The 24,902-nt window shown below is 41.3% G+C and overlaps 1 protein-coding gene across 24 annotated transcripts in view; it reads right to left on the bottom strand.

The window, feature by feature from the left end:
• Positions 1-24,902, bottom strand: part of ZNF618 (zinc finger protein 618) — a 320,167-nt gene that overhangs the window by 108,493 nt on the left and 186,772 nt on the right. For 13 of the 24 annotated variants that reach the window (XM_043530052.1, XM_043530053.1, XM_043530060.1 and 10 more), the window contains 3 exons: positions 14,846-15,102; positions 10,236-10,331; positions 5,204-5,281 (listed from right to left, as the gene is read on the bottom strand). In XM_043530052.1, the coding sequence (XP_043385987.1) occupies positions 5,204-5,281; positions 10,236-10,331; positions 14,846-15,102 (431 nt within the window). Of the gene's footprint in view, positions 1-5,203; positions 5,282-10,235; positions 10,332-14,845; positions 15,103-21,725; positions 21,844-24,902 lie in introns of those variants that run through there. The other 11 variants (XM_043530065.1, XM_043530066.1, XM_043530067.1 and 8 more) reach the window with 2 other exon arrangements.

Genomic DNA, 24,902 nt, shown 5'->3' with positions numbered 1-24,902 from the left:
TAAATTCAATCATTTTTGAGTTATGGAAAGGTGAAAGAAAAGGCAATTGTCCCTTAAGTATTAAATGTTTAGATGCTTTTCTGCTCACCTCACTCAAATATAGCTGAACTATACAATTTAAAACATTCAGGATGGTTCCTTCCTACTGATGATTAGGCCCTTTCATGGTTTAAAAAGCTATAAACAAATAAAAAATACAGTGAGTTACAAGTACTTAAGAAGAACAGGTGCAGTAGCATTTGCTAATGCTGGGATCTATGATACTATCCATTGTCGCAGCTAGTTAGTGTGGTGGACATATCACTGCAGAAATGCATTATAGTTTGAAACCTTTGTGCTCCAGCACAGTTTAGAAGCTCCACAGGAGGAGAAAGTGGTTTTGGTTTTGCAGGGCTTCTAAGCTTACTGCAAAGGAGTCTTTCAGCTACTCTGACTTCACCATTTCTCCTCCACAGCCCTGTTATTTTTCCCTCTTGAAAAAGTATGGAAGAGAAATTTCTTCTCTGCCCTTCTGCTCCTGTGAAGATGTATTTACACTCAGGAGAGGAACTTTACGATGCTTTGCTCTCAGGCACTAGTACTTGAACAAAAGCTCCCGCAGCACTCTGAACTCTCAAACTGCCAGGACTTCATTCCCTAGAAATGTCCAACCAGTTCAGAATTACGCGGGGAAGGCTCTTCTTTGTGGGTAAATGCCAAATTCTCAAACAGGAAACAAACCATTCCCAAGGATGAACAAATAATCCAACCTAAAAAATAACATACCACCTCCAAAATAGAACCCTTGACCACACAAACTGGGAGGGCAGTGGAGGTGGATGAAGACATAAAATTCTATGGAAGTTCTTCTGAAAGTCAGAATTACAGAAAAGTAATTTTCCACTCTTTAGAGATGTCGTAAGCACAGGATTCTGACTTACGGAGCTGAACAGCTCAAAGGGGTGTTTTCCAAACAAGAAAAGAAACAATAAGTGAAGCATCAGGCGGCATGACTAGTAAAAAGATAGGCCCAAACTGCAATGAAAGTGGGGAGAAGATACTTGCCAACAACAACATATAGGAAGCCTCGAACGGATGCGTCCTCCATAAAACAAAAGCCAACTCTTGTAAGAAACATTCCAAAAAGGAACCAAACTCAAAAGAGCTGGAGAGCCTGTGATCCCACACGTCTTGGGGACAGGATTGGCAGCACTGAATGATGACATTCCTCCTACAAGCCAATCCTGGCAATAATAATCCTTTGTAAAGTGGGGTGGACCATATGGGTGCTTTCTATGTATTCTGAATTGAAACAGGTCTGAGGCTGACAACTGAAGCTGTCCTGTCTCTGATGGTACAAGATCTTCTAGCTGTAGGCCAGCCACGTCATAATGGAAAGACATGCAGTCGGACAGGGTCCTTTTAATGACAGTAGAACCTACTGACTTGGTGTCAGAAGAAACAAAAACCTTTAAGGACATTAGTCTGCTCCAGGAAAAAAAACCCCAGAACCCTTTTAGTGAAGAAGAGAACTGGACACTTCTCCACAAAAAAGCACCAAAAAGCAATGGAAGAACGGACCTCAAAGAAGTGGTGAAGGTGCTTGGCGCAAATGAGCTGTTCGGCCTTGAAAAAGAGCTGGTGTGCTGAGGCCAACTTGCCGAGAGTGATCAAAAACCACAGAAACAGACAAGAAAAAAGTGCTGTGGAGTGACAGGTGGCTTGGGAAGCTCAGAGGAAGGGCACTGGACAGCCAGGCAGAAGTAGCACACAAAGTCAGAAGATCCAGGTGCTGAAAGAAGGGTCCCTCTCTGACCGCTGTGAAGAGGAAGTGACTACAAGATTCCAGGGGTGAGTTACTGGCAGATGGAGCGTGCACAAAGGAGGGAGGGGTAGAACTGGATGAAACTTTTCAATCAAAAATTTTGTCAAAAAATGCAAGTTTGGCAACACTGAAATGTTTCATGAATTCATGCAGTTTTGACAAACGGTTTGTTTAGAAACAAACAAAAGATTCCAAGAAATTGAAAATTTCAACATTTTAAAATGAAATGTTTTGATTTTTTGCTTTGAAATGGCTTTTCATTTAGAAATTTTCTGTGATTTTATTAAAAATTCAAGTGCTTAAAATGCTCAAAATCAAAATGAAATGTTTTGTTTCACTTGAATCTGAACTTTTTGACTTGCTGAAAGTTTCCAAAATTTTTTGTGTTCAGTTCAACCCAAAGCAAATTTTTCATCATGCTTCTGAAACAGACAAAAAAGCAAAAAAATCTGTTATGTGCCCAGCTCTAGTGGGAGAGTCTCAAGTACCAGTGCCTTAGAGGATCAAACAGAGCCGGGGGAGCAGTGTTACCAGTGGCTTTGGACTTAAAATCCAATTACGTGGACATAAGATTATGAATTTAAAAACTCAGCAGTGAGGAAATGCCAAAGTTATGGTTGCATCTCCAACCTTCAGTCGGCCCATGTGCTAACGACATGGTCATCTTATACTGTTACCCATTAAAATATAATATACACTTTTTTTTCTACAACTTTATATACACATATAAAGCATCTTGCAATACACTTCTTTCATTCTTGCATGGTTTCATTTATTTCATCCTCATTATTGGAATGGTCCAGTATATTGTGCTCAATGGAAAACATTCTCTCTATACAGTATTATGCTTTTTACTATTTTTTCACCGAACATGTAGTGTATACATTCAACAGGATATTTTCCCTCTACAGACAGATATACCTCTGAACAGTAATTTATTACTGTAGTATCTCACAATCTATTTATCAGTGAATGACATTTATAGAGCTCTGGCTCCCTACATTTATGATTTCTGATTTGATTGTATATATGAAGAAATAGCTAATTTATATCATGAATGTTACCTATCCTCAAACTGCCTTAATAAAATTCAAGTATTATTTTCGCCAAGTACCAGGTGCATGCTCTTAAAAATGGTGTGAAAGATTATTTAATTTCATCTAAGAATTTGTTGCATATGAAAACTGTGCTTGTTCACCTCTGATCTGCAAATTATTGACATATTTCTAAATTCACAAGTAGAAATAATTTGGAAACTAATTTTCTCCATAAACAGATATAAAAATGTATGTTTTCAGAAGCTAAGGATAAGATCCTTTCTCCACTGAAGGAAACACTCCTATTAACACTTGAGAAAGAAAGTGAGAGAGAGAGGATTTCACCCTAAGTATTTAATTGACTTAAAAATAATCATGTCTTTGCAATAAAATGTGACATACTATACTTAATTAGTTATGCTACAGTGATGTCTATGGATGCCAGCTGAGACTAGGGTCCCATTGTGTTAGGTGCTGCATAGAAACACAGTAAGGAATAGTCTTTGCCCCAACTAATTTACAATTTAATTACTGTAGTTACTGAAACAGTTAATATTACAGTTGCAAACCTTTTATAATGCCAACAGATGATGCAGTTCACTATTGCTTTATGTTTTGCTTCAACTATAGTATGCTACTAATTTGCAGTATTGCTTATATAAGTGACGGTCAGGGATTTTGCTGGCATTCACAAAGTAGCACAAAATATTAGAACATGCTACCAATGTGTACATGAGGTTGTAGAAGAAATTGTATAGTATTATACTGCATTATTTGAGAAATAGTATGTAACAATGTAATTAAAGGATGCATTATAGTATACACTCAGAAATGGGAAGAGTTAACTCACTCTTAACTCACACATTTGTGGATTTCTGAGACTTTACATTTGTAATCTTCATCTTTAATATATGTTATAATGTTTTATGCTGGGATTTTCAAAACAGCCACTGGGAATTGGGCACCTCACTCCCTTCAGCTCCTTTGAAAATTCTAGCCATAATCATTATGTGAAAGGAAATATATCCAAAAAACATGCAGGTGTTATCACAATGCGGGCACTTAAAAAAGATACCCCTAAAATATTCAGAGACACACCTCAGTGCTAGTCTCTGAAGTGAAATAAAATAAATGCACCTGTATGCTGGATGTCCCAGTTTCAAAAGTCCATAATTCTGTTATTGCACAATCTGTTATTTTGTAATCATATTGCTTCAAGAAGTCAGAGAAGTGCTTTGACCATGCCAAGTGTGCAGTTTTTCAAAAAAGCCATTTCTGAATGACAACAGAAAAGTTTTACAGCCGAGCAATGCTTTCCTCAATGCTCAGATACTTAAAAATGGTCAGACTTCTAGAAAATGTTCACAGAATATTCACTAGCCCAAGCATGAGAAATTTCATACCAGAAGTATCAGAGGGGTAGCCGTGTTAGTCTGTATCCACAAAAACAATAAGGAGTCCGGTGGGACCTTAAAGACTAACAAATTTATTTGGGCATAAGCTTTCGTGGGTAAAAACCCACTTCTTCAACTCACTTCAGATGCAACTGAAGAAGTGGGTTTTTACCCACAAAAGCTTATGCTCAAATAAATTTGTTAGTCTTTAAGGTACCACCGGACTCCTCGTTGTTTTTATACCAGAAGTACATTTTGAAAGTTACAGTAAACTGAAAAAAGGGATTTTGCCTGGAAGTGCCATTTCAACCTTTAATATAAAGATGGTATGGAGACACTACAGTACACTACAGAAAAATATGATAAAGGACTTAGCAGCCAATGTTAAGAATCTCAGTCAGTATTTAAGTAATGACAAACATGATCATCATATATGTTTTACTTGCATAAAATTATTTTCCTTGGAGACACACAAGTGCTTTGGATAATCTATTTACAATGCACCAATATCCTCAGAGATAATGAACTATTTTTTTTGGCCTGTCTTTACCCAACTGATTTCCAACAAAATATACCGATCGGCAGGAATTTGGAGAGCCATGGACAGATGCCTACCATGACTACAGGAACTGGATTGCTGATTCATTTGGAATGCTGCATCAGAGAGGAACGTGGCCACATACAGCAGTGCATCCCAAATCACAGCCCCTCACAAGAGGAGAGTAAGAGACCCCGGTAGAAAATTTCACTGATATCTCATTTAACTTAATTGAATGTAGTAGCTCATGGTGATGTCCCGAAAGAATACTGCTGGAGAATGGAGCCCCCTTCCTTTTGACTGCAGAAGAGTTCATCCTAACAGTGGCTCTTGGTAGGCTCATTATAATGACAGGCAGTAGCAGCAGAGGAATCTCAAAAGCCTGAACGTTAACCTAAGATTCTCAAAAGTTTGAGCAAGAGAGAGATACCTCTATGCGCTCGCACATGGGTCTGGAAACAGTTGTAATACTTGTATTTCTTCCCACATATTCCACACTCATAAGACCCTGAAAAACAGGACAGAAAAGTACATATTACCATATTAGATCAGTAACAAGCAGACGGCCCCATGATACAGAGACAATCACAAACTGATGAGAGAACAGTGCAGCTGTCAGCAAGAGAGGGTTTGGAAGGCTTGTAGAGTTAAGTGCAGGAAATTTATACTCCACTGTCCACCTCTAGATCCTTTCTTGATGACTAAGAGTAAGAGTAATTGACATATTTTACTGCATTTACATTGACAGTATATCTTTATAATTTTATTAATTTGGAAGAACCACTCTCAATATAGCCTGAATTATGATTTAATAATAATAATAAATAATAAAATAATAATTTTGTAGTTGTCAGAATAAATCTTGAACTAGTATTTCCCCTTTTTTTATCTTCAAAATTTCTCAAGCCATGTAATTACCACACAAAGAGATCTGGTAAGTATCCAGGAGGATACCAGATAGATAAAAATCAACTTTAGACCTTTACAGGTAAAACTCTTCTGATCGCTGTATTTCCACCTCTCAGCTTGCTTATTTGATCTCAGAAGATATGTATCTACAAGCAGTCAGCAGTAACAGAGACAGAAAAGTTGAGCTGGGAGAATAATTTGCAATGACAAAATTATTTGTCAATTAATTTAGCTTCTCCTGCTCATGGAACATTCATAAGCAGTTAGAGACTTCTTCAAATAGATTTGTTATTTAAAATTCTTATACTTTGGGGGAAAAAAAACCTCTATGGATTGGCTGTAAAACATTTTTTGCAGGACACACAATTCGTTAATTGTGCTGTTAGCTATGATTAGTCATGGAGCGCTATTTCTGCTCCCTTTTAAGGGGGACGTTTGGAGGGGGGGAACATTACTTTGTGTGAATTTAAAATTTGATTTCCACAGCTATTTGAAAATGTATCATTTAAATTTACTTTTCCTGACCATGCAGAGCCAGTAAAACTCATGGAAGTGAGTAAACACCAAAGGAGCGTGAGTGTGACCAAAGCACACTCACATACAAATTCAAGCAAATATGCACCTGCTTTTTTTGTTTCTTGGTCATACTTGCTCGGCTGAGTGATATCTTTCAAGGGAAAATGTCAACCAGTTATCTGTATACTGTTATTTATGCCCTTTCCTTCTCAAGTGGAAATTTGGACAGATGACTAGGGAGAAGTATAAAAATATTGCTAGAGCATGCAGGGGTGTAATCAGGAAGGCCAAGGCACAACTGGGAGTTGCAGCTAGCAAGGGACGTGAAGGGTAACAAGAAGGGTTTCTACAGGTATGTGAGCAACAAGAAGGAGGTCAGGGAAAGTGTGGGACCCTTACTGAATGGGGGAGGCAATCTAGTGACAGATGATGTGGAAAAAGCTGAAGTACTCAATGCTTTTTTTGCCATGGTCTTCACAGACAAGGTCAGCTCCCAGACTGCTGCACTGGGCAACACAGTATGGGGAGGAGGTGAGCAGCCCTCAGTGGTGAAAGAACAGGTTAAGGACTATTTAGAAAAGCTGGACATGCACAAGTCCATGGATCCAGATCTAATGCATCCAAGGATGCTGAGGGACTTGACTGATGTAACTGCAGAGCCACTGGCCATTATCTTTGAAAATTTGTGGCGATCGGGGGAGGTCTTGGACAATTGGAAAAAGGCAAATATAGTGCCCATATTTAAAAAAGGAAAGAAAGAGAACCCGGGGAACTACAGACCTGTCAGTCTCACTTCAGTCCCTGGCAAAATAATGGAGCAGGTCCTCAAGGAATCCATTTTGAAGCACTTGGAGGAGACGAAGGTGATCAGGAACAGTCAACATGGATTCACCAAGGGCAAGTCATGCCTGACCAACCTGATTGCCTTCTATGATGAGAGAACTGTCACTGTGGATATGGGGAAAGAGGTGGATGTGATGTATCTTGACTTTAGCAAAGTTTTAATACGGTCTCCCACAGTATTCTTGCCACCAAGTTAAAAAAGTATGGATTGGATGAGGTGGATAGAAAGTTGGCTAGATTGTCCGGCTCAATGTCTAGTTGGCAGCCGGTATCAAGTGGAGTGCCCCAGGGGTCGGTCCTGGGGCCAGTTTTGTTCAACTTCTTTATTAATGATCTGGATGATGGGATTAATTGCACCCTCAGCAAGTTCGCAGATGACACTAAGCTGGAGGGAGAGGTACATACGCTGGAAGGTAGGGATAGGGTCCAGAGTGACCTAGACAAATTAGAGGATTGGGCCAAAAGAAATCTGATGAGGTTCAACAAGGACAAATGCAGAGTCCTGCATTTAGGAAGGAAGAATCCCATGCACAGCTACAGGCTGGGGACTGACTGGCTAAGCAGCCGTTCTGCAGAAAAGGATTACAGTGGACGAGAAGCTGTATATGAGTCAACAGTGTGCCCTTGTTGCCAAGAAGGTCAATGGCATATTAGGCTGTATTAGTAGGAGTTTTGCCAGCAGATCGAGGGAAGTGATTATTCCCCTCTACTTGGCACTGGTGAGGCCACACCTGGAGTATTGTGTCCAGTTTTGGTCCCCCCACTACAGAAGGGATGTGGACAAATTGGAGAGAGTCCAGCGGAAGGCAACAAAAATGATTAGGGGGCTGGGGCACATGACTTATGAGGAGAGGCTGAGGGAACTGGGGTTATTTAGTCTGCACATGAGAAGAGTAAGGGGGGATTTGATAGCAGCCTTCAACTACCTGAAGGGGGGTTCCAAGGAGGATGGAGCTCGGCTGTTCTCAGTGGTGGCAGATAACCGAACAAAGAGCAATGGTCTCAAGTTGCAGTGGGAGAAGTCTAGGTTGGATATTCGGAAACACTATTTCACTAGGAGGGTGGTGAAGCACTGGAATGGGTTACCTAGGGAGGTGGTGGAATCTCCATCCTTAGAGGTTTTTAAGGCCCAGCTTGACAAAACCCTGGCTGGGATGATTTAGTAGATGTTGGTCCTGCTTTGAGCGGGGATTGGACTAGATGACCTCCTGAGGTCTCTTCCAATCCTAATCTTCTATGATTCAATGATTCATTCAATGACCTGTCCCTTTTGGTTTGGGAGAAGCTGATTGGATTGTGTCCCTTTTGTTTCTAACACAACAGAAGTCGTCTTTGACTCTGAATAAACAACATTGCTATGGGAATGTCCTTTGTGTTGCAAAGGGTATTTATTCCTCGCCACTGGTGCTGAACCTGCAGGGGGCGCTCGCAAGAACACACTACAGTACAGGGTGCTATAGCAGTGTCAGAGTAAGATGTCTTTTGAAACAGTATCTAACATGCTGTATTCATTCTCGGAAGGGGAATCACACTCAGGGAGGGGAGCAAACCAAATTCACTTCCATCTGTTTCTTAGCAAGAGATTTATTTTTTTGAATATGAAAAGAGAGTCATAATCCCGAGGTCAGTCTGTAGCAGATTTTAAGAAATTCAAAGTAGGCCAAATTTTGGGCCTCAACAGGTTATCATCCCTCTGACATCACTTTACATATTAAATGATTCATTATACTTCTCCCCAAACCTAAGTCCTCTTTTTATAGGCATACTCAAAACCAAATATAACCAGTCAATGAATATACTCCTTACCATTTGGGTTACAAAGAATAACAATTTCATTTGATTGTTAAGGATCTGTCACACCAAGAGGAAAACATGAGCGATAACCAACAGCAATACCAGCCAAATACCCAGGGACAGCTTTGCATACATGAAGATCATGGAGAAAACAAAAAGAACGAGGGGCTCTATTCTGATCTTTTTTAGCCTGTACGTCTTTCTTTTATATTTCTCCCCACTCCCCTGGAAATGGTCTCTGTCGCATGTAAGTACATTTAATTGAGCAGCATTCCAGAAAGAAAAAAAAATAGCCCACATATGTGACCACGTGTTGCCTTCTAGCAAAAACCTGAAGCTGAACTTGCATTTCCAACATGAACACAGGAGATTTCTCATCTGAAAACAAGTGTCCATGAATCTGATGCCAAAAGAGGTGAAAGGCTATTAGTGCTGGCTACGGGCCAATGGATTTGCCAAGGCTGCTGATCCTCTGCTAGTCTACCCTTTGGCTTCTCCTGGGCAGATCCTGCTAGTAATCTAAAATATGGGAGTGTGAGATGTGGACACTCAGGGCCAAGATGAAAGACCCACCAAACTCCTTGTCACCTGTGACTTAAGCCAGCATTTGAACCCCAGATCTCCAAAGGCCAGTGCTCTATATCCACTGTCACTGAGACCCTATGGGTTTCCATTTTACTTTCTCCCCATGTATACACAGGTCAAGTCCCTGACCTTTCACAGTACTGAACACTAAAATAGAAGCTTCCAGAAAAGCCTGGTGCACAGGGACTGCTTGTGGCATAATATAAAAGAAGCAGGAGGGCTGACTCAACATAGACTCTCCTTATGCTGATGTTCTCCTGGGCTCTGGGCTAATTTCCCAGAGAGTGTTTGCTCCACATCCTCAAATGAGGGTACATCTAGCCAACTCCTCTGAGCCCTCAAGTGGTAAGGTGAGAACAGTTAAAGCTCCAGGCCCAGAAGACAGGACAACTTGTGGAGGTTGTCACGGGAACTAAGCAAGTACTGGAGTCCTCAGGTTATAACAGAGAAACCCTAAAAGTAGAGGCCTGTGTTTAAAAGATCCTGCACTGCAGTGCTTTTCTGGGAGGGGAGGGAATAGAAACAGCCACACACACCCCCAAAATGAGAGAAGGTGGTGATGATTTGCCACTGTTGCTATGGACTTGGGGCCACCCTGGGCTCTTGGCCACGTTGGGACCAGTCATGCAGGTTAAAACTACCTTAGGTATGGAAAGAGATGGGGGTGGGGGGCACGTGGTTAATTGGTGTATTAGACTTTGCCAGATTTTTTCCTGAGTCTTGTGTTTGGAATTTGTGCAACACGCCAGTTGCATCTAGAGCTTCCCCTTGCTCTGTGATCCCTGGTTAAACTTTCACACCCTTTCATCACATACCGGATGTGTATCTCAATGCATGGTCAAAAATCCAGGTGCCTGAGTATCGATTTCGTGAATATCCAACAGGAGAGCTGTGTTCCACTGCTTTTCCATCTAAATTGCACAAAAAAATCAGACAAGAGCCCTTAAAGTGGATAAATTTCCAAAAGATAACGAGGGTTGAAACCCAGTAAAAATGTCAAACACTTGAGTAATTTCCTGTCCTTGTACCAGGATGTCAAAGGCTACGCAGAATTTTCTAAGGTTTTGCGCCTCATGGTCTAATGCAGCATAAATATCGGAAATCACAAAGCTGCTTAGTAGGTGAGGCATCTGCACCCTGGATTGAATCAAGTACGTACAAATTAGCTTGATGGCTTGAGAACAAAAGGGTTCACACAGAACCACTGTCTCACTCCTCATCTCCTCTCTAACATTTATGACCCCACCACTCCACTTGGAAAGTCCTCCTCAGTAAGTTTCTGATGCTGCATCACTGGCCCACGTGTGAGGGTTTAAATGGAGTCTAAGCCAAAATTCCTCCTGATCAAATCCCAGGTGACATAATCCCCCCAAGTCCAAACACTGAAATGATCAAATTTGCAATGTTATATGACAGACATTAGGCCAGTCACAAAATCCCATCCAGTCTCATCTCCCCTTTCTCTCACTTTCCCAGTAGAAAGGGCCATGTCCCACTCATTGCCTCTTGGCTCCCAGATAGATTTTTGTGGGAGCATGTCTGTCTGTCTGCCTGCCAAGCTGCACCTCTCCAAGAAAAATCAGTGCTGGAGCTATTCAGACAGCCTGGGGCCCAAAGGCAGCAGGTGAGGTCCCCAGTAAAATTACGTTTCTGAGTTGCACATTGTTCGAAACTACTAACAGGTGGAGCCATCCGGATATTCCTTAGTCTGGTCTGTCAAGATTTAAAGAACAGAGGGATTTGAGTTGTCAGAATTTTGTCATTCAGATATTGATCAGGTCCCAAAGTTACTGCCAATTGCTCTGTAAACTCTACTTGCTTGCTTTGCTGAATTGTGACACAATGCCCACGAGAAGATGAGCAAGTGTGTGGTCTACCCCAGTGGTCACTAATCATAGATGAACCAGCACTGGTACGTCAAGCTTGAGGGACTAATACTCTGGGCACCACCACTGCTTGAACCCTATTTAGTTGTATTCACTCTGATCCACCATGGAGTTTGGGCTGCTCCAAAGCCAGTGAGAACAGAGTTTGCAGCAGTCCAGATTTCTGGAGGCAGGTCACTAAATAAGAGGATTGGGAAACACTGAATTCTATGCTTCTGCCTCAAACAATGCAGGCCTAACTGTAACAGCAAGAGTACATCCTGGCTGAGGGCAAGCTTAGGGGCGACATCTATCTCAGACAAGGAGCAAAGCCACCTGGTCCAGATTTCAAACTGGCCCCTGGAGCCATAGCTCTGTCTGGTGAAGAAAGCTCCTTGCCACTGTGGAATCTCCATATGCTTTGCAACCCTTGCGGTCACTGTCATCAAGGGATGTAGAGCAGACCTGATGTGGACAATCCACTTCTTATTTACCTTACAACAACTCTCACACGATATGAAAAGCGATACTCTGTGGGGCTGGTAATGGCACATTATAGAATGTGGAGGGGATCTGTTACCTTCCCTCTCATTAATTCTTCTTTTACTGTTATACCCCCTATAAAATTACCACTTTAAACACCTCTCGTCTCAATTTCTCTGATGAAGAAAAGTAAAACCCCACCCAAGTCTGCCTTCACTGCTGAAGCAATTGAAACAATGGGCAACTGGTTCAATTCACAGTGAAGTTTTCAGAAGGTAAATCTCAGGGAGAGCTCCTCATGCAACTGCAGACAGCAAGAAGCCTTTCCTTACAAAGCTGTCCAAGCTTGCTAACCCCAAACGAAGAACAGACGTAAAATGTGAGGCAACAATTGCCCAAGTTGCCCAGACGATGTCTGCAGCTATGGCAGTACTGCCAGGTTGTGTTTTTTGTAGGGCAGTAAAGGTGAGTGGGGGAACAAGCCCTGACTGGGAACCAGCTTGAAAAACCACAAGAAATGGTTATTTGGGCACATCAGTTCACGCAGAATGCAGTACGTGGTAGCCAAACGGAAAAGTTATTCAGTGCCAGCCTGCGTGCCTCCTCCCAAACGAACAGGGGCCTGATGAATGGATACACTCACAGGACTCTGCACAATGGAATCAGCTGCTAACTGCCAATGGCCTCAGGATCCAGCTGGCTTTAAAGAAAACTAGCAACTAGGGTATAAAATAAAAAAATATGACGCACAATTCATTTAAAGGGGCACTGCTGGCTCGGAGAATTTCCCCCATTCATTTTTTTAGTTCACTCCTTATTGCTTCAAACCTGATAATAGGATGTCTTTCCCCTCCCACAACATATCCTCCCGCTACCGGCAACATGCATCATCCCCGAGGATTGTCCTGCCCTTGGTGGACATGGCATTCTGATGCATTTCCAAGTTCAGCAGATGCCAACATGGCTGCCTTCTGTCGATTTCTCAATTTCTGCACTAGTATTGTCAGTAGGGTGACCAGATAGAAAGTGTGAAAAATTAGGACAGGGGATGGGTGGTAATAGACGCCTATATAAGAAAAAGCCCCAAATATCGGGACTGTCCCTATAAAATCGGGACATCTGGTCACCCTAATTGTCAGGGTTATCTAGGAACCACAGCTCTGCGGGAACAGTATTTGTGAGCTGCCCGCTGACATGAAGCCAGCAGAGGGAGCTCATGCACAGTTCTTTGGAGGATACTCTACAGACCTATGGCTTCTGGAGTCACAGCCCCTTTGGGGAGGGGCGGGAAGGGCACTGCCAAAGCACTGGTACCTGCTGTGACAGAGGTCCCTTGGGACACCTGATCACCAGTTCTCCTTCCAGGACAGCCCTGTGGAGCTCCAGCCCTGTCGGTGGTCCACTCCACTTGGTGTTCCTCTTCACCAGCAGGGAGCAGGGAATTAAGGGGCAGAGAGACCCCACACAATTTTGAATATATTTTCCACCAAATTATATCGATATTAAGGTAGATCTAATTATGGGATCAAACAGGCCTGCAGTGTTTCTCTTCACCCTTTCTTTCCCCTATTGAAACAGCAGTTTTCCCTTCTTAGGCCATGGAAGGTCAGCAGCCAGGCACCAGTTAGGTCTCATGGGCTGCTGCTACTTCCAACCTGAAAGGAGAGGAGAGAAGTGCCTTTTGTAACAGCTGTTCTAGCTGGGGAGCAGATGGCAAATACCGTGTAAGAGGATCAGAAAAATCCAACACCCTGCACCAGCCCCTGGCTAATGACAAGTTCTAGGGGTTCTCTCTGCAGCAGCTGGGGTTACGATCATGAGCCTAAAATCAGAAATAAACCATTGGGGCAGACGAAACATTAATACTAACTGCAAATAAACTATGGTAACTCCAGGCAACTCATACTAGTTTTCTTCCCAGTCCCTAAAGCTAATAAACTGCTTTCCCCATGGTCTAACTCCTTCCTCTTTCTGACACACGAGACTTATTCTTGTTTCAGCAACTGTTTTTGGAGCTCAGCCTTGTTAAACTGCTGGAAGAAGCCTTTCCATTTAGAAAAAAGAAAAGGAGTACTTGTGGAACCTTAGAGACTAACAAATTTATTTGAGCATAAGCTTTCGTGAGCTACAGCACACTTTGGCAGAGGAGTCACTGTTGAAAGCAGCTGTGTCCCTCTTTCAGTAGCTTGCAGAAATGCCCTCTCTCTGGAATACTTATAAGGAGAAAGACGAAGGATGGTCTTGTGGTTCAAGGCACTTGCCTCAGGAGGTGGTTAAAAATTTTCCAAAACTTTTCTAACTGAAAATTTGGTTTTTATCTCAATTAAACTTTTCATGGAAAGTGCCTGCGTCCCTCAAAAAATTCACTTCAATTTTTTGGGGTCAGAAAACCAAAAATATTTCAGCGTTCGGCACTTTTTGGCCAATGTTGTCAGCCCACGACTGCTGAAAACAAAACATTTCAGCTGAAATCCAAAATTTCCAGTTTCCAGCCAAAGCGTTTTGGGGTTTTTGATAAAATTTCTACAAAAAAAGGAAATCTTTCAGTTCTGTCAAAATTTTCTCCAGGGATCCCACCCGCTATTTTCTGACCAGCTCCATTTGGGACATCTGGGTTCAATTCCTGGCTTTGCCACCAATGTCTTGTGTGCTGCTGCACAAGTCATTTAATCTCTCTGAACCTCAGGGCCCAATCTGTAAAGCGAGGATAATAATTCTTCCTTCCTTGCTCTTGTCTATTTAGATTGTAAATCCTTCAGGGCAGAGAGAGAGAGAGAGACAGAGACAGAAAGAGAAAGAGTGTGTATATGGTACCTAACTCAAAGAGACCCTGCTCTTGCTTGGGTCTTTAGGCATGACTGTAATACAAATAAACAATAATAATAAAGAGACAGAGATTGAATAATCTTGTTCCTGGATGTAGATTCAGCTTTAAAAGTTCATCTTAGTGCTACTGGGTAGAGCTGAGCTTTCAGCAACCTCGTTTCCAGAGGTTCTCTGCTCTCCCCACACTTCACAAGACTCATACTGGGAAACCAGGAACCAATCACCAACAGACCTGTTAGCCAGTAGCTTACCAAGTGTCTGCTGGTTGCGGACCCCTCCAATCACCACACATATTTCTGCTGGCACATCTCCTGGCCCATCCTTTACGTTTTTCTTGGAATCTTTGGTGTCATCCTGCCAGATAACCTCTTGAATATAGTCATCTGGTATCTCTGTTTTCACCTTCACCTCTGTCATCGTTCCAGGCTCTTCACTCGGCGAGGACTGAGATGTCACAGAATCAGAGCCCTCTGCTTTCGGGCTCTTTGGACTCCTCTTCAAGTGCTCCCTGGGTGCGGGGAAGAGGAAAAAATAAGAATTCTTATTTTCTAGCTCAACTTTTAGTTACTGACACCAAAATAAAGATAAATAAACTGTAGTAAACAGAAGTATCTTTATTTTGGTGTCAGTAACTAAAAGTTGAGCTAGAAAATATGAATTCTTATTTTCTAGCTCAACTTTTAGTTACTGACACCAAAATAAAGATACTTCTGTTTACTACAGTTTATTTAAGATTATTGTGTATGTTTGTATGTGTCTGTGATGAATGAGTGATAAAATTTTAAGTACTTACAAAAGTAATAAAACTATTTATTAGTAATGAAAACAACCTTAAATAGCATCAACAAACTGACTCATGAAAGAAAATGAGATTCCACTTTGGGAAAACAAAGCTACCATCTTGCAGGAAAAAAGTCTTTTTAAAAACTCCTCATGTGTCAGTATATAATGCCTGCATCTGTAATTTTCACTCCATGCATCTGAAGAAGTGGTTTTTTACCCACAAAAGCTTATGCCCAGGTAAATCTATTAGTCTTTAAGGTGCCACCAGACTCCTTGTTGTTTTTGTGGATACAGACTAACACAGTTACCCCGATACTAGTCTTTTTAAAAGCATAGATACTTACCAGAAGGGAGAAACCTGGAAAACAAAAATCTGACAGAGATCTACAGCTGATAATGGGCAGCAAATTCATTCTACTCTGGTAATGTGACATGACAGCAAAAGAAAATGAGCAGTTTCGGGCTTCACAGATAGAGAAATCATCAGAATGCAGTCCCTTTATTTGACTGTCTTGAATCCACTCATACGTCCCATCTTGGGCACCTTGTCACCAGCATTGGGTATAAACAAACTGGAGGAAATTCAAAAATGAACAAATATAATGTGGAAGATTGCAGGATCAATGTATAAGGACAGACTAAAAGAGCTAAATATATATACACAGTACCTTAGCTGACCAAAGTCTATGGAGTAGCAGACATGCTAAGGGTCTGTACAGTATTTAGACAATGAAAACACCAAGGAGACAGAAGAATTGCCAAACAGAGTTTAATGTGTTATTATAACTAGGAGTAATGGATGAAATTAAGTAATAGAAAACTTAGGATGAATATCAGGTTAAGATATGCTACTGCAGAGATCTATTAGACCATGAAATAGTGGAAGAGGAGGAAACCCCATTGCTTTGGATATTTAAATGAAGACATCACAAAAGTACTAATAAATACACTGTAAAACTAACCATATACTATTTTATAATATCAGGTGAAAAGATAGTATGTGGTGCAGCCCAAAGGAGGCAACTGATCAGGATGTCACTGCTAGAATTGAAAGAAAAATTGCACAGGGGATGGTAGTGAGGGGATGGAAAGGAGAGGAGTAAATGAACAATGAGAACAATCTTCTGTAACAATTACTGCACGTCCTCCTACACAGATATGGAGTTTCTCTTTCAAATGCGTCAGTCACAACGGGGCTGCCAGACATTATACATTCTCACCCCCTCATTCTCATTAAAAAATGAAATGTATAATTAGTAGCCTCCAAACAGAAAGGGAAATTATTCCTGAGTCCCCCGATAGAGGCACGCTTTCCCCTATCTACCCAAGTTTTCTTGAAAATCATTCAGAGCTTTTATAACTGATAAAAGATGAATTTACACAGAAAAATGTCAAAGAAAATAAGGAGTTATTTAAGAAGAATTTATTAGACGTCCCCAAAGCCTTGATTTCACAATCAGGAAAGCGGACAACTTTGGCTGAAAGCCTATCCTAGTTCAGTGGCACAGTGAAGGCAGCAATCAGAAATAAAAAAGTAACACATAACCAATGGAAAAAGGGGGAAATAGGTAGCTATCAAGCTAAATTAAAAGTTATAAAATACGGAGTCCTAAAAGAATTGGTAAAGAGATCTCTGGCCCACTGATGCTCATTTTTAATACATTCTTTACTACCAGGGAAATTCCAGAAGACTGAAGAGTGCTAATGCTGTGCCAATGTTCAAAAAGGGCACACCAGATGACCTGGATAACTAGAGGTTGGTTGCCTGACATCAATCCCAGGGAAAATAATGGAAAAGCTGATATGGGATTCAATTGATAAAGAATTAACAGATAGAAATATAATTAATACCAGTCAACATGGTTTTATGGAAAATAGATCTTGTCAAACAAAATTAATTTCATTCTTTGATGAGATTACAAGTTTGGCTGATAAAGGCAACTGTGCAGCTGTAATATACTTGGACTTCTGTAAGTCATGATCTAGTACAATACAACATTATGATTAAAAAATTAGCACTATACAATATCAATAAAGCACATGGTAAATGGATTAAGAACTTGACTAACTCACAGATCCCAAAAAGCAGATGCCAATGGGAATTCTCACCAAATGGGGATGTTTCTAATGGGGTTCCGCAGGGACTGATTCTAGGCCTTTCACTATTCAGTTTTTCATCACTTATCTTGAAGTAAATATAAAAGCACAGCTGATAAAGTTTGTGAATGACACAAAGAGTACTGGAATGCTAAGTCACATAGATCAGTCTGGATCACTTAGTAAACTGGACCCATTAAAAATGCATCTTAATACAGCCAAATGAAAGGTCATACCTTCTAGGAACAAGGAATATAGGCCATGCCTACTATGGTGGGGTGTCCACCCCACACAAGGCCTGAAGGGGTTAAGGTGGCTAGCTGGGCTGCACCTGGAGGAGGAGCCAGGGAGCAGGGATTGATGAAATGAGGCTCAGCGGGATGGGAACAGGAGGGGCCCGTATAAAGCCCAGTAGCTGAGAGCAGCTGGGGGCTGCAGGGAAGTAGGCTACAGGCATTCCCTGGGAGAAGGGAAGTGTGTTGGAAGCAAGGAGCCTACAGTTACTCCCTGGGAGGAGGGAGTTGGGGGCTGGCAAACCCAGAGATGGGGAGAGCCAGAAAGGCAGGAAAAGCTCAGGAGAATAGCAGCAAGGCATAGGATAGTGTGGACATTGACTTCTGAGGAGAGGGCCCCTGAGCTGGAAGTTGGAATAGAGGGCAGGACAGGGTTCCCTTACCAGCCACCGGGGAAGTGCCATAGACCACGCAGTGGAAAGTGGACTGCCTAGGAAGTATGCCCCAAAATAATTTGATACCTCGGAGAGGGAGGACCACAGTCACCTGGCCGGAGGGCCAAGTCACAAAGAGGAAGCTGAAGTTCCTGGAATGAGAGGGGCCACAGGGTGAGAAAGGATAACAGGTGGAGAGACTACCAGAGGAGGGCGCAGCGCCTGGAAGGAGCTAATCCCCAGAGCTGCCAGGAGGAGGCGCTAGAGCAGTGAGTGGTCCCCATGACATCTGCAGAATGGGGGACTATCCTGGAGAACAGTAACTCCGAAAAGGATTTAGGGGTCATAGTGGACAACATCTGCTCCCAGGGCGATGCTGTGGCAAAAAGGGTTAATGCGATCCTTGGATGTATAAACAGGAGAATAGAGAGGAAGATTAGGGGAGTGATTTTACCTCTGTATATGGCATTGGTGAGACTTGACACTGGAATACTCTGTCCAGTCCTGGTGTCCACATTTTAAGGAGGATGTTGAAAAACTGGAGGGTGCAGAGAAGAGCCACATAAATTATTTGAAGGCAGGAGAAAATGCCTTCCAGTGAGAGACTTAAGGAGACTTCTATCCATTTAGTTTATCAAGATGAAGACTGAGAGGTAACTTGATTACAAGTATGTGAGTGCCTTCGTGGGCTCCAAAGGACTCTTTAATCTAGCAAAGAAAGGCAGAACAAGAATCTATGGCTAGGAGCTGAAACCAGATAAATTCAAATTAGACACAAAGCTTTAACAGTGAAGGAGATTTATCACTGGAACAAACACCCAAGGGAAGTGGCAGATTTTCCATCTCTTGCTGCCTTTCTGGAAGATGATCTAGTCTAATACAAGTTACTGGGCTCAATACACAGATAACTGGGTAAAATTTAATGGGCTGTGATATACAGAAGGAGGGACAAAGATGATCTACTGGTCCCTTCTGGCCTTAAAGTCTCTTGATCTATGAATGCCTGAATCAGAAAAACTTTTTCAGGACTCCAGAACCTTAGCTCTTCATGCTCATTGCCATTTTTTATCCACCCCTACTAAGAGGATAATTTCCAGAGAACAGGCAGACATGCTCTTGCCTGACCTTATCTGGGAAAGACCAACCTACAAACCTCAACTAAAATCAACATTATTCCACAACCGCTGCCCCAAATCCCCAAAACATTAACACATACTTATTTAAAGCATCAGTTCTGTAACTACCGAGAGGCTCCATCTTAACAGAAAGATCAGCCTCCCATAGATTTAATAAACAGCTAACCCCCTTCCTATATATCTCTTGATGCTCACACAAGAAATTATCCTGCACTGGGCCTGCAAAACCTTATTTAAGATCTGCATCAAATTCAGAATGATCGTCTGGTTACAGGCCACATGCCCTATTTGATATTCAAGCCACACAACTCACTCTATCTCATCTCCTAGACACTCAACAAATTCTTGTTGTGAGAGAAAGGACGACGCTGCAGGTACAACGCAGGTCACAGGATGTATCCCTCCGTATCGCAGACAGAAAAGAGGAGCAGGTCTTAACATTTCTACTTTTACTGGATCTGTTCCACTATCTCAATAACTGGGAAAAAACCATGGGATGCAGCTAGATTAAAATAAAGCAATAGCAAATGAGTTCTCTTTTGGCCAAAACCAATACACTGTTGGTATTTTTTTTTTTTTTTAGATTAGCATGCATTACTCATTACATAAAACAACTACTTAATCTGTGGCACATCCTGGGGACTGACTAGTTAGATTTTTTTCTTCTGACCACTTCCTGCTTCTACACTCTTGACTTTCACAGCTTTAAATGTTGACAATTCTCAATTCTTTACTGCACAGGTCAGAGTTCATTTTTGCAGTAAAAAAAGCCCATTCAACCAGACTACAGGACTCCTAAATGCAAGAAACAACACTCACTGATGCACAAATATTTTAAGTTGGAGAAACAGGGTGTTTTGTTTCCATTCTATTGTGACTCTACAGCAGTCACATATTATTGCCACACACTATTTCCTATACACAGAGAATTCAGTCAAGAAGTTTTACATTAACTACTTTTTCAAAACTGCTTTTTTAAAAATTCACATTCCTATAATTTAATATCTCATTTAAAGTTACTTTCCACCCATCAGGCAATTTCACATGGTAGGCCTTGTCCACACTTGCGGTGTAGGGTACGTATAGACACATACCACAGCAAAAAGCAGGCTACGTTCACATGGCAGTGAAAGGCTCTAGCAAGAGGGAGGCAGTAGAGAAAGGCTCCAGCAGCAGGGAGCTGCCAGACCCTTTCGCCACTGCTTCCCCACTGTCAGAACCTTTCCCCACTGCCGGAGCCTTTCACAGCATTGCACTGCTAAAAACAACAGCATAGGTGTGGGAGGTTCTGGCGTGTCTTTACTTTACTCACCTAAGCAGGCCGCACAGCCTGCACCGCTATTTATACACATGGCAGGGCAGCCTGCAGTGTTTGCACTCTACATAGAGCCATACATGTAGAAATGGCCTGAGGCAAGCTGTCCTTGTATTTTACTCTGGCTGAATCCACACCTCACTAACCTACAGTTACACATATCTATTTAAATTCAATCCTCTCTCTCTCTCACACACACACACATAGATTGTGTAACCATCTTCATTTCCAATCAATACATGTTTAGAAAAAAAGCCTTCTACGTCTACATGACCCATTTATGTTAAGAATATAATACACAGGTACTGGATGATTTGGGGAATGCGAGATACGGACTTTCCTTGAAGGTCTCTGGTTCAACTCTGCCTTCTTTGTAGTGATAAAGTAATTACCAGCGGATGGTCACGTGTTTGCCTCAACTGTTATTTTACATTATGATAGCACCTATTACATGAGTTGACAGACTCGGTCCAATTTCTAATAATATTTGGCACTCTTGATGTGAACGACATCTGAGAGACGGGTTGATCGTGACAAACAAATTACCCTCTCACTCTCTGAAGTGGCTCCCACCAGGTCAGGAAACTCTAGGCTGAGGTATGGTTGATGCTTACACTGTTAAACATTAAAGACCAACCACAATGTGGCTGCATTTCCATGCTGAATGAAGTACATATTTTTCTCTCTCTCTCTCACACACACACATACAGAGAGAGAAAGAGAGTCAAAAATGCCTATGTGATTTAGAAATCACTTTAGACTGGAATTTGAGGGTGAATGCAAGGCACCTTTTCCTTATGGAACTCTGTGCATAGATTCCAAGGCCCGAAGGGGCCATGTGATCATCTAGCCTGATCTCCTGTATAACACAGGACAGACACCTGCCTCACAATCATCCCTACAGCAGACTTTTTAGAAAAACATCAAGCCTTGATTTAAAAATTGTCAGTGATGGAGAATCCACCACAATCCTTGATAAAGTGTTCTCATGGTTAATTACTCTCACTTAAAAATTTACACTTTATTTCCAGTCTGAATTTGTCTAGTTTAAACTTCCAGCCACTGGCTTGTGTTAAACCTTTCTCTGCTAGAAATCTCATTATTAAATATATGTTCCCCATGTAGGTACTTACAGACTGTAATCAAGTCACCCCTTAACCTTCACTTTCCCCTCTGATTTCAGTAATTTCTCAGGTCTCTCCTCTACTAGCCCTGTAGTAGTTAACGCTGTGAAGTATCAAGGGTTACAGCTTGTGTAAAAATAAAAGGTAAACTGTTACAAAAACAGAAACAATAATTCTTTAGGGCCCCCTGAATGCGATGACAAACAAAACCAAAACATTTAATTGTTGCTTTGCAGGTGCTGCTACAAAATATCGCCAACTATGTAATCCACATTTTGTTAACGTTATTTTATTTACTTTTTCTGATAGTCCATTGTAAAAGCAATGAGGAAGATTGGCAAAACAGTGGGGTATATAATGCCTAATGAAGTCGGCAAGAGTTTCTGTATGACAAACGCTTGCCCATGCTAAACCATGGAAGGGTCCAGAGTGACCTAGACAAATTGGAGGATTGGGCCAAAAGAAATCTGATGAGGTTCAACAAGGACAAGTGCAGAGTCCTGCACTTAGGAAGGAAGAATCCCATGCACGGCGACAGGCTGGGGACCGACTGGCTAAGCAGCAGTTCTGTGGAAAAGGGCCTGGGGATTACAGTGGACGAGAAGCTGCATCTGAGTCAGCAGGGTGCCCTTGTTGCCAAGAAGGCTAACAGCATATTGGAAGAGGAAGAGGTCTAATGAAATAAAAATTACATTATAATGTTTAAAATATATACTGTCCCAACCTTTAACGAGTAATGTTAGCTTGTTTTTCACATTTTGCCTAAATGAATTGTCCAATTATACTAAAAGACCCAACCAAACAACAACTTTTCTAAAGGCAGTGTGTGGAGATGGGAGATAGGCCTCTTAATAGGCTTACCACTTGTAAATTGCAAAGAAAGTTTTAGATTTCAGGTTGCAATACAGGCTGAGATTTTTTACAATACAAATGCAATTTTAAAAGGCATGAAGGTCAGAGACAAGGAGGTAGCCTCTGACACTGTTATATGAAGAAACAGCCCCCAGCTCAGACCCTGTCCTCCTCCTTTCCTGACTTTATTTTTAATCTAAAGCTGCCACCTTCTCCATATTCTTCTCCTAAACATTCTGCTTTTAATCACATCCAATTAAGTTTAAAAAAAAGAAACTATCCAAAACTTTTAAAAATTTAATATGAATACCAGGGCCTGGGGATAAGAGAGCTGGCGTGGATTTTAGGGGAACATTGATAACTGACTGGCTGAAATATTTATTTAAACAGTTTTGCGTCAATTCTTGATTAGTTGTCATAGAATCATAGGATATTATGGTTAGAATAGAACTCAGGAGGTCATCTAGTCCAATCCCCTGCTCAAAGCAGGACCAACACCAACTAAATCATCCCAGCCAAGGATTTGTCAAGCCGGGCATTAAAAACCTCTAAGGATGGAAATTCTACCACCTCCCTATGTAACCCACTCCAGTGCTTCACCATCCTCCTAGTGAAATAGTGTTTCCGAATATCCAACCTAGACCTCCCCCACTGCAACTTAAGACCATTGCTCCTTGTTCTGTCATCTGCCACCACTGAGAACAGCCAAGCTCCATCCTCTTTGGAACCCCCCTTCAGGTAATTGAAGGCTGCTATCAAATCCCCCCTCACTCTTCTCTTCTGCAGACTAAGTAACCCCAGTTCCCTCAGCCTCTCCTCGTATGTCATGTGCCCCAGCGCCCTTATCATTTTTGTTGCCCTCCGCTGGACTCTCTCCAATTTGTCCACATCCCTTCTGTAGTGGAGGGACCAAAACTGGACACAATACTCCAGGTGTGGCCTCACCAGTGCCGAACAGAGGGGAATAATCACTTCCCTCGATCTGCTGACAATGCTCCTACTCATGCAGCCCAATATGCCATTGACCTTCTTGGCAACAAGGGCACACTGCTGACTCATATCCAGCTTCTCATCCACTGTAGTCCCCAGGTCCTTATCCTCATGCTCCGTTTTTTCAAGTTACCTTTAAAAGTCTGCGTTACTCCCTCTGTTTCATGATTTTTTAAATTTTTTTAAATTTATTTAGTTGAATGTGCTAAATAAGTTAATAATGAAAGATATATACTGATAAAACATTTAAGATACATTGTATTTAAGAACATTTTGTCTGTATCTACTGCCTCTCAAATACTAAAATATAGTTTTCACTAATACCTCATTCCTGCTTTTATTTAATTTAGTAAAACCAAGTTTAATCAAATTAATTTACCTTCCATACTTTAAATTCTACAAGAGTTACAAGTCTACCTTGACAAAAAGGGCATAGTGTGTGGAAAAAGTAGTAAAAAGAGATAACTTGTTTTACATAAAATAGTTTAAACTAGGCCTGCATTTTGTCTCAGACATGTGTATTAACCAATTTTACACCATTAGATTTCCTTTAAGTTAGGCCATGTGTGTGCATACGTGTGTGTGTGGTAAAAAATAATCCTGAAAAACAAATATGAATGTGTATGAGTGACTAATCTGAATGTATGCTTACAGTGGTTTATCTATAAAATAGTATACAAGTTGGCTTCAACTTATGCTTAATTGTTTTGGGAAGCAGGGCAGGGGATGGAAGAGTAAGTGGTGCTGTGTTTGTTTGTTCTATGTTTTGCTAATTTATTATTAATGATCATCTGTCCTGCAAAAAAATTAGAAACTTTCAGAGGCCTCTAATACAACTTAACCAATAGTAATCATTTCCAATAAGTATAACAGTCTATGAAGAAACACATTCCTTTGTGTAAACTGAATAAAGGAAATGGACATAAAGGTTAGATATGTTTTTCATTAGGGTCTGTCTACCATTTTTTAAAGACAAATGGTAAAGGAATTATATAGGAAGAAGGAATTTTATTCCTGGTTCAGAATGCAACAGATATAAGCCTAGCTGCTAAATTTACATAGGTTTTGTAAAACGTCTGATAAGGAAATCTGCGTGCACGCTCGTCGAAGGGTCATGTTACTTCACATAAAAGCTAAAACACACAAAAAAGTGTGTATGTGGGAGAGTGGCACATGCCAGCAGTCTTATCTCTGTCCTTTCAAAAATTATAAAGCCTTGGCTTCTTTTTTTAAATGTAGGTTTTTATTGTAAAGCCCCTTGTAAATGACAGGGAATTGTATACTGTCCCATGGAATTGAAAACTTTCTTCAGACTTTACAAACAGTATATACTGTGACAGGTTC

This window comes from Chelonia mydas, chromosome 16 (genome assembly GCF_015237465.2).
Source record: "Chelonia mydas isolate rCheMyd1 chromosome 16, rCheMyd1.pri.v2, whole genome shotgun sequence".
In the NCBI taxonomy this organism is placed as follows: Eukaryota; Metazoa; Chordata; order Testudines; family Cheloniidae; genus Chelonia; species Chelonia mydas.
This window is presented reverse-complemented; position numbering and strand designations above follow the sequence as displayed.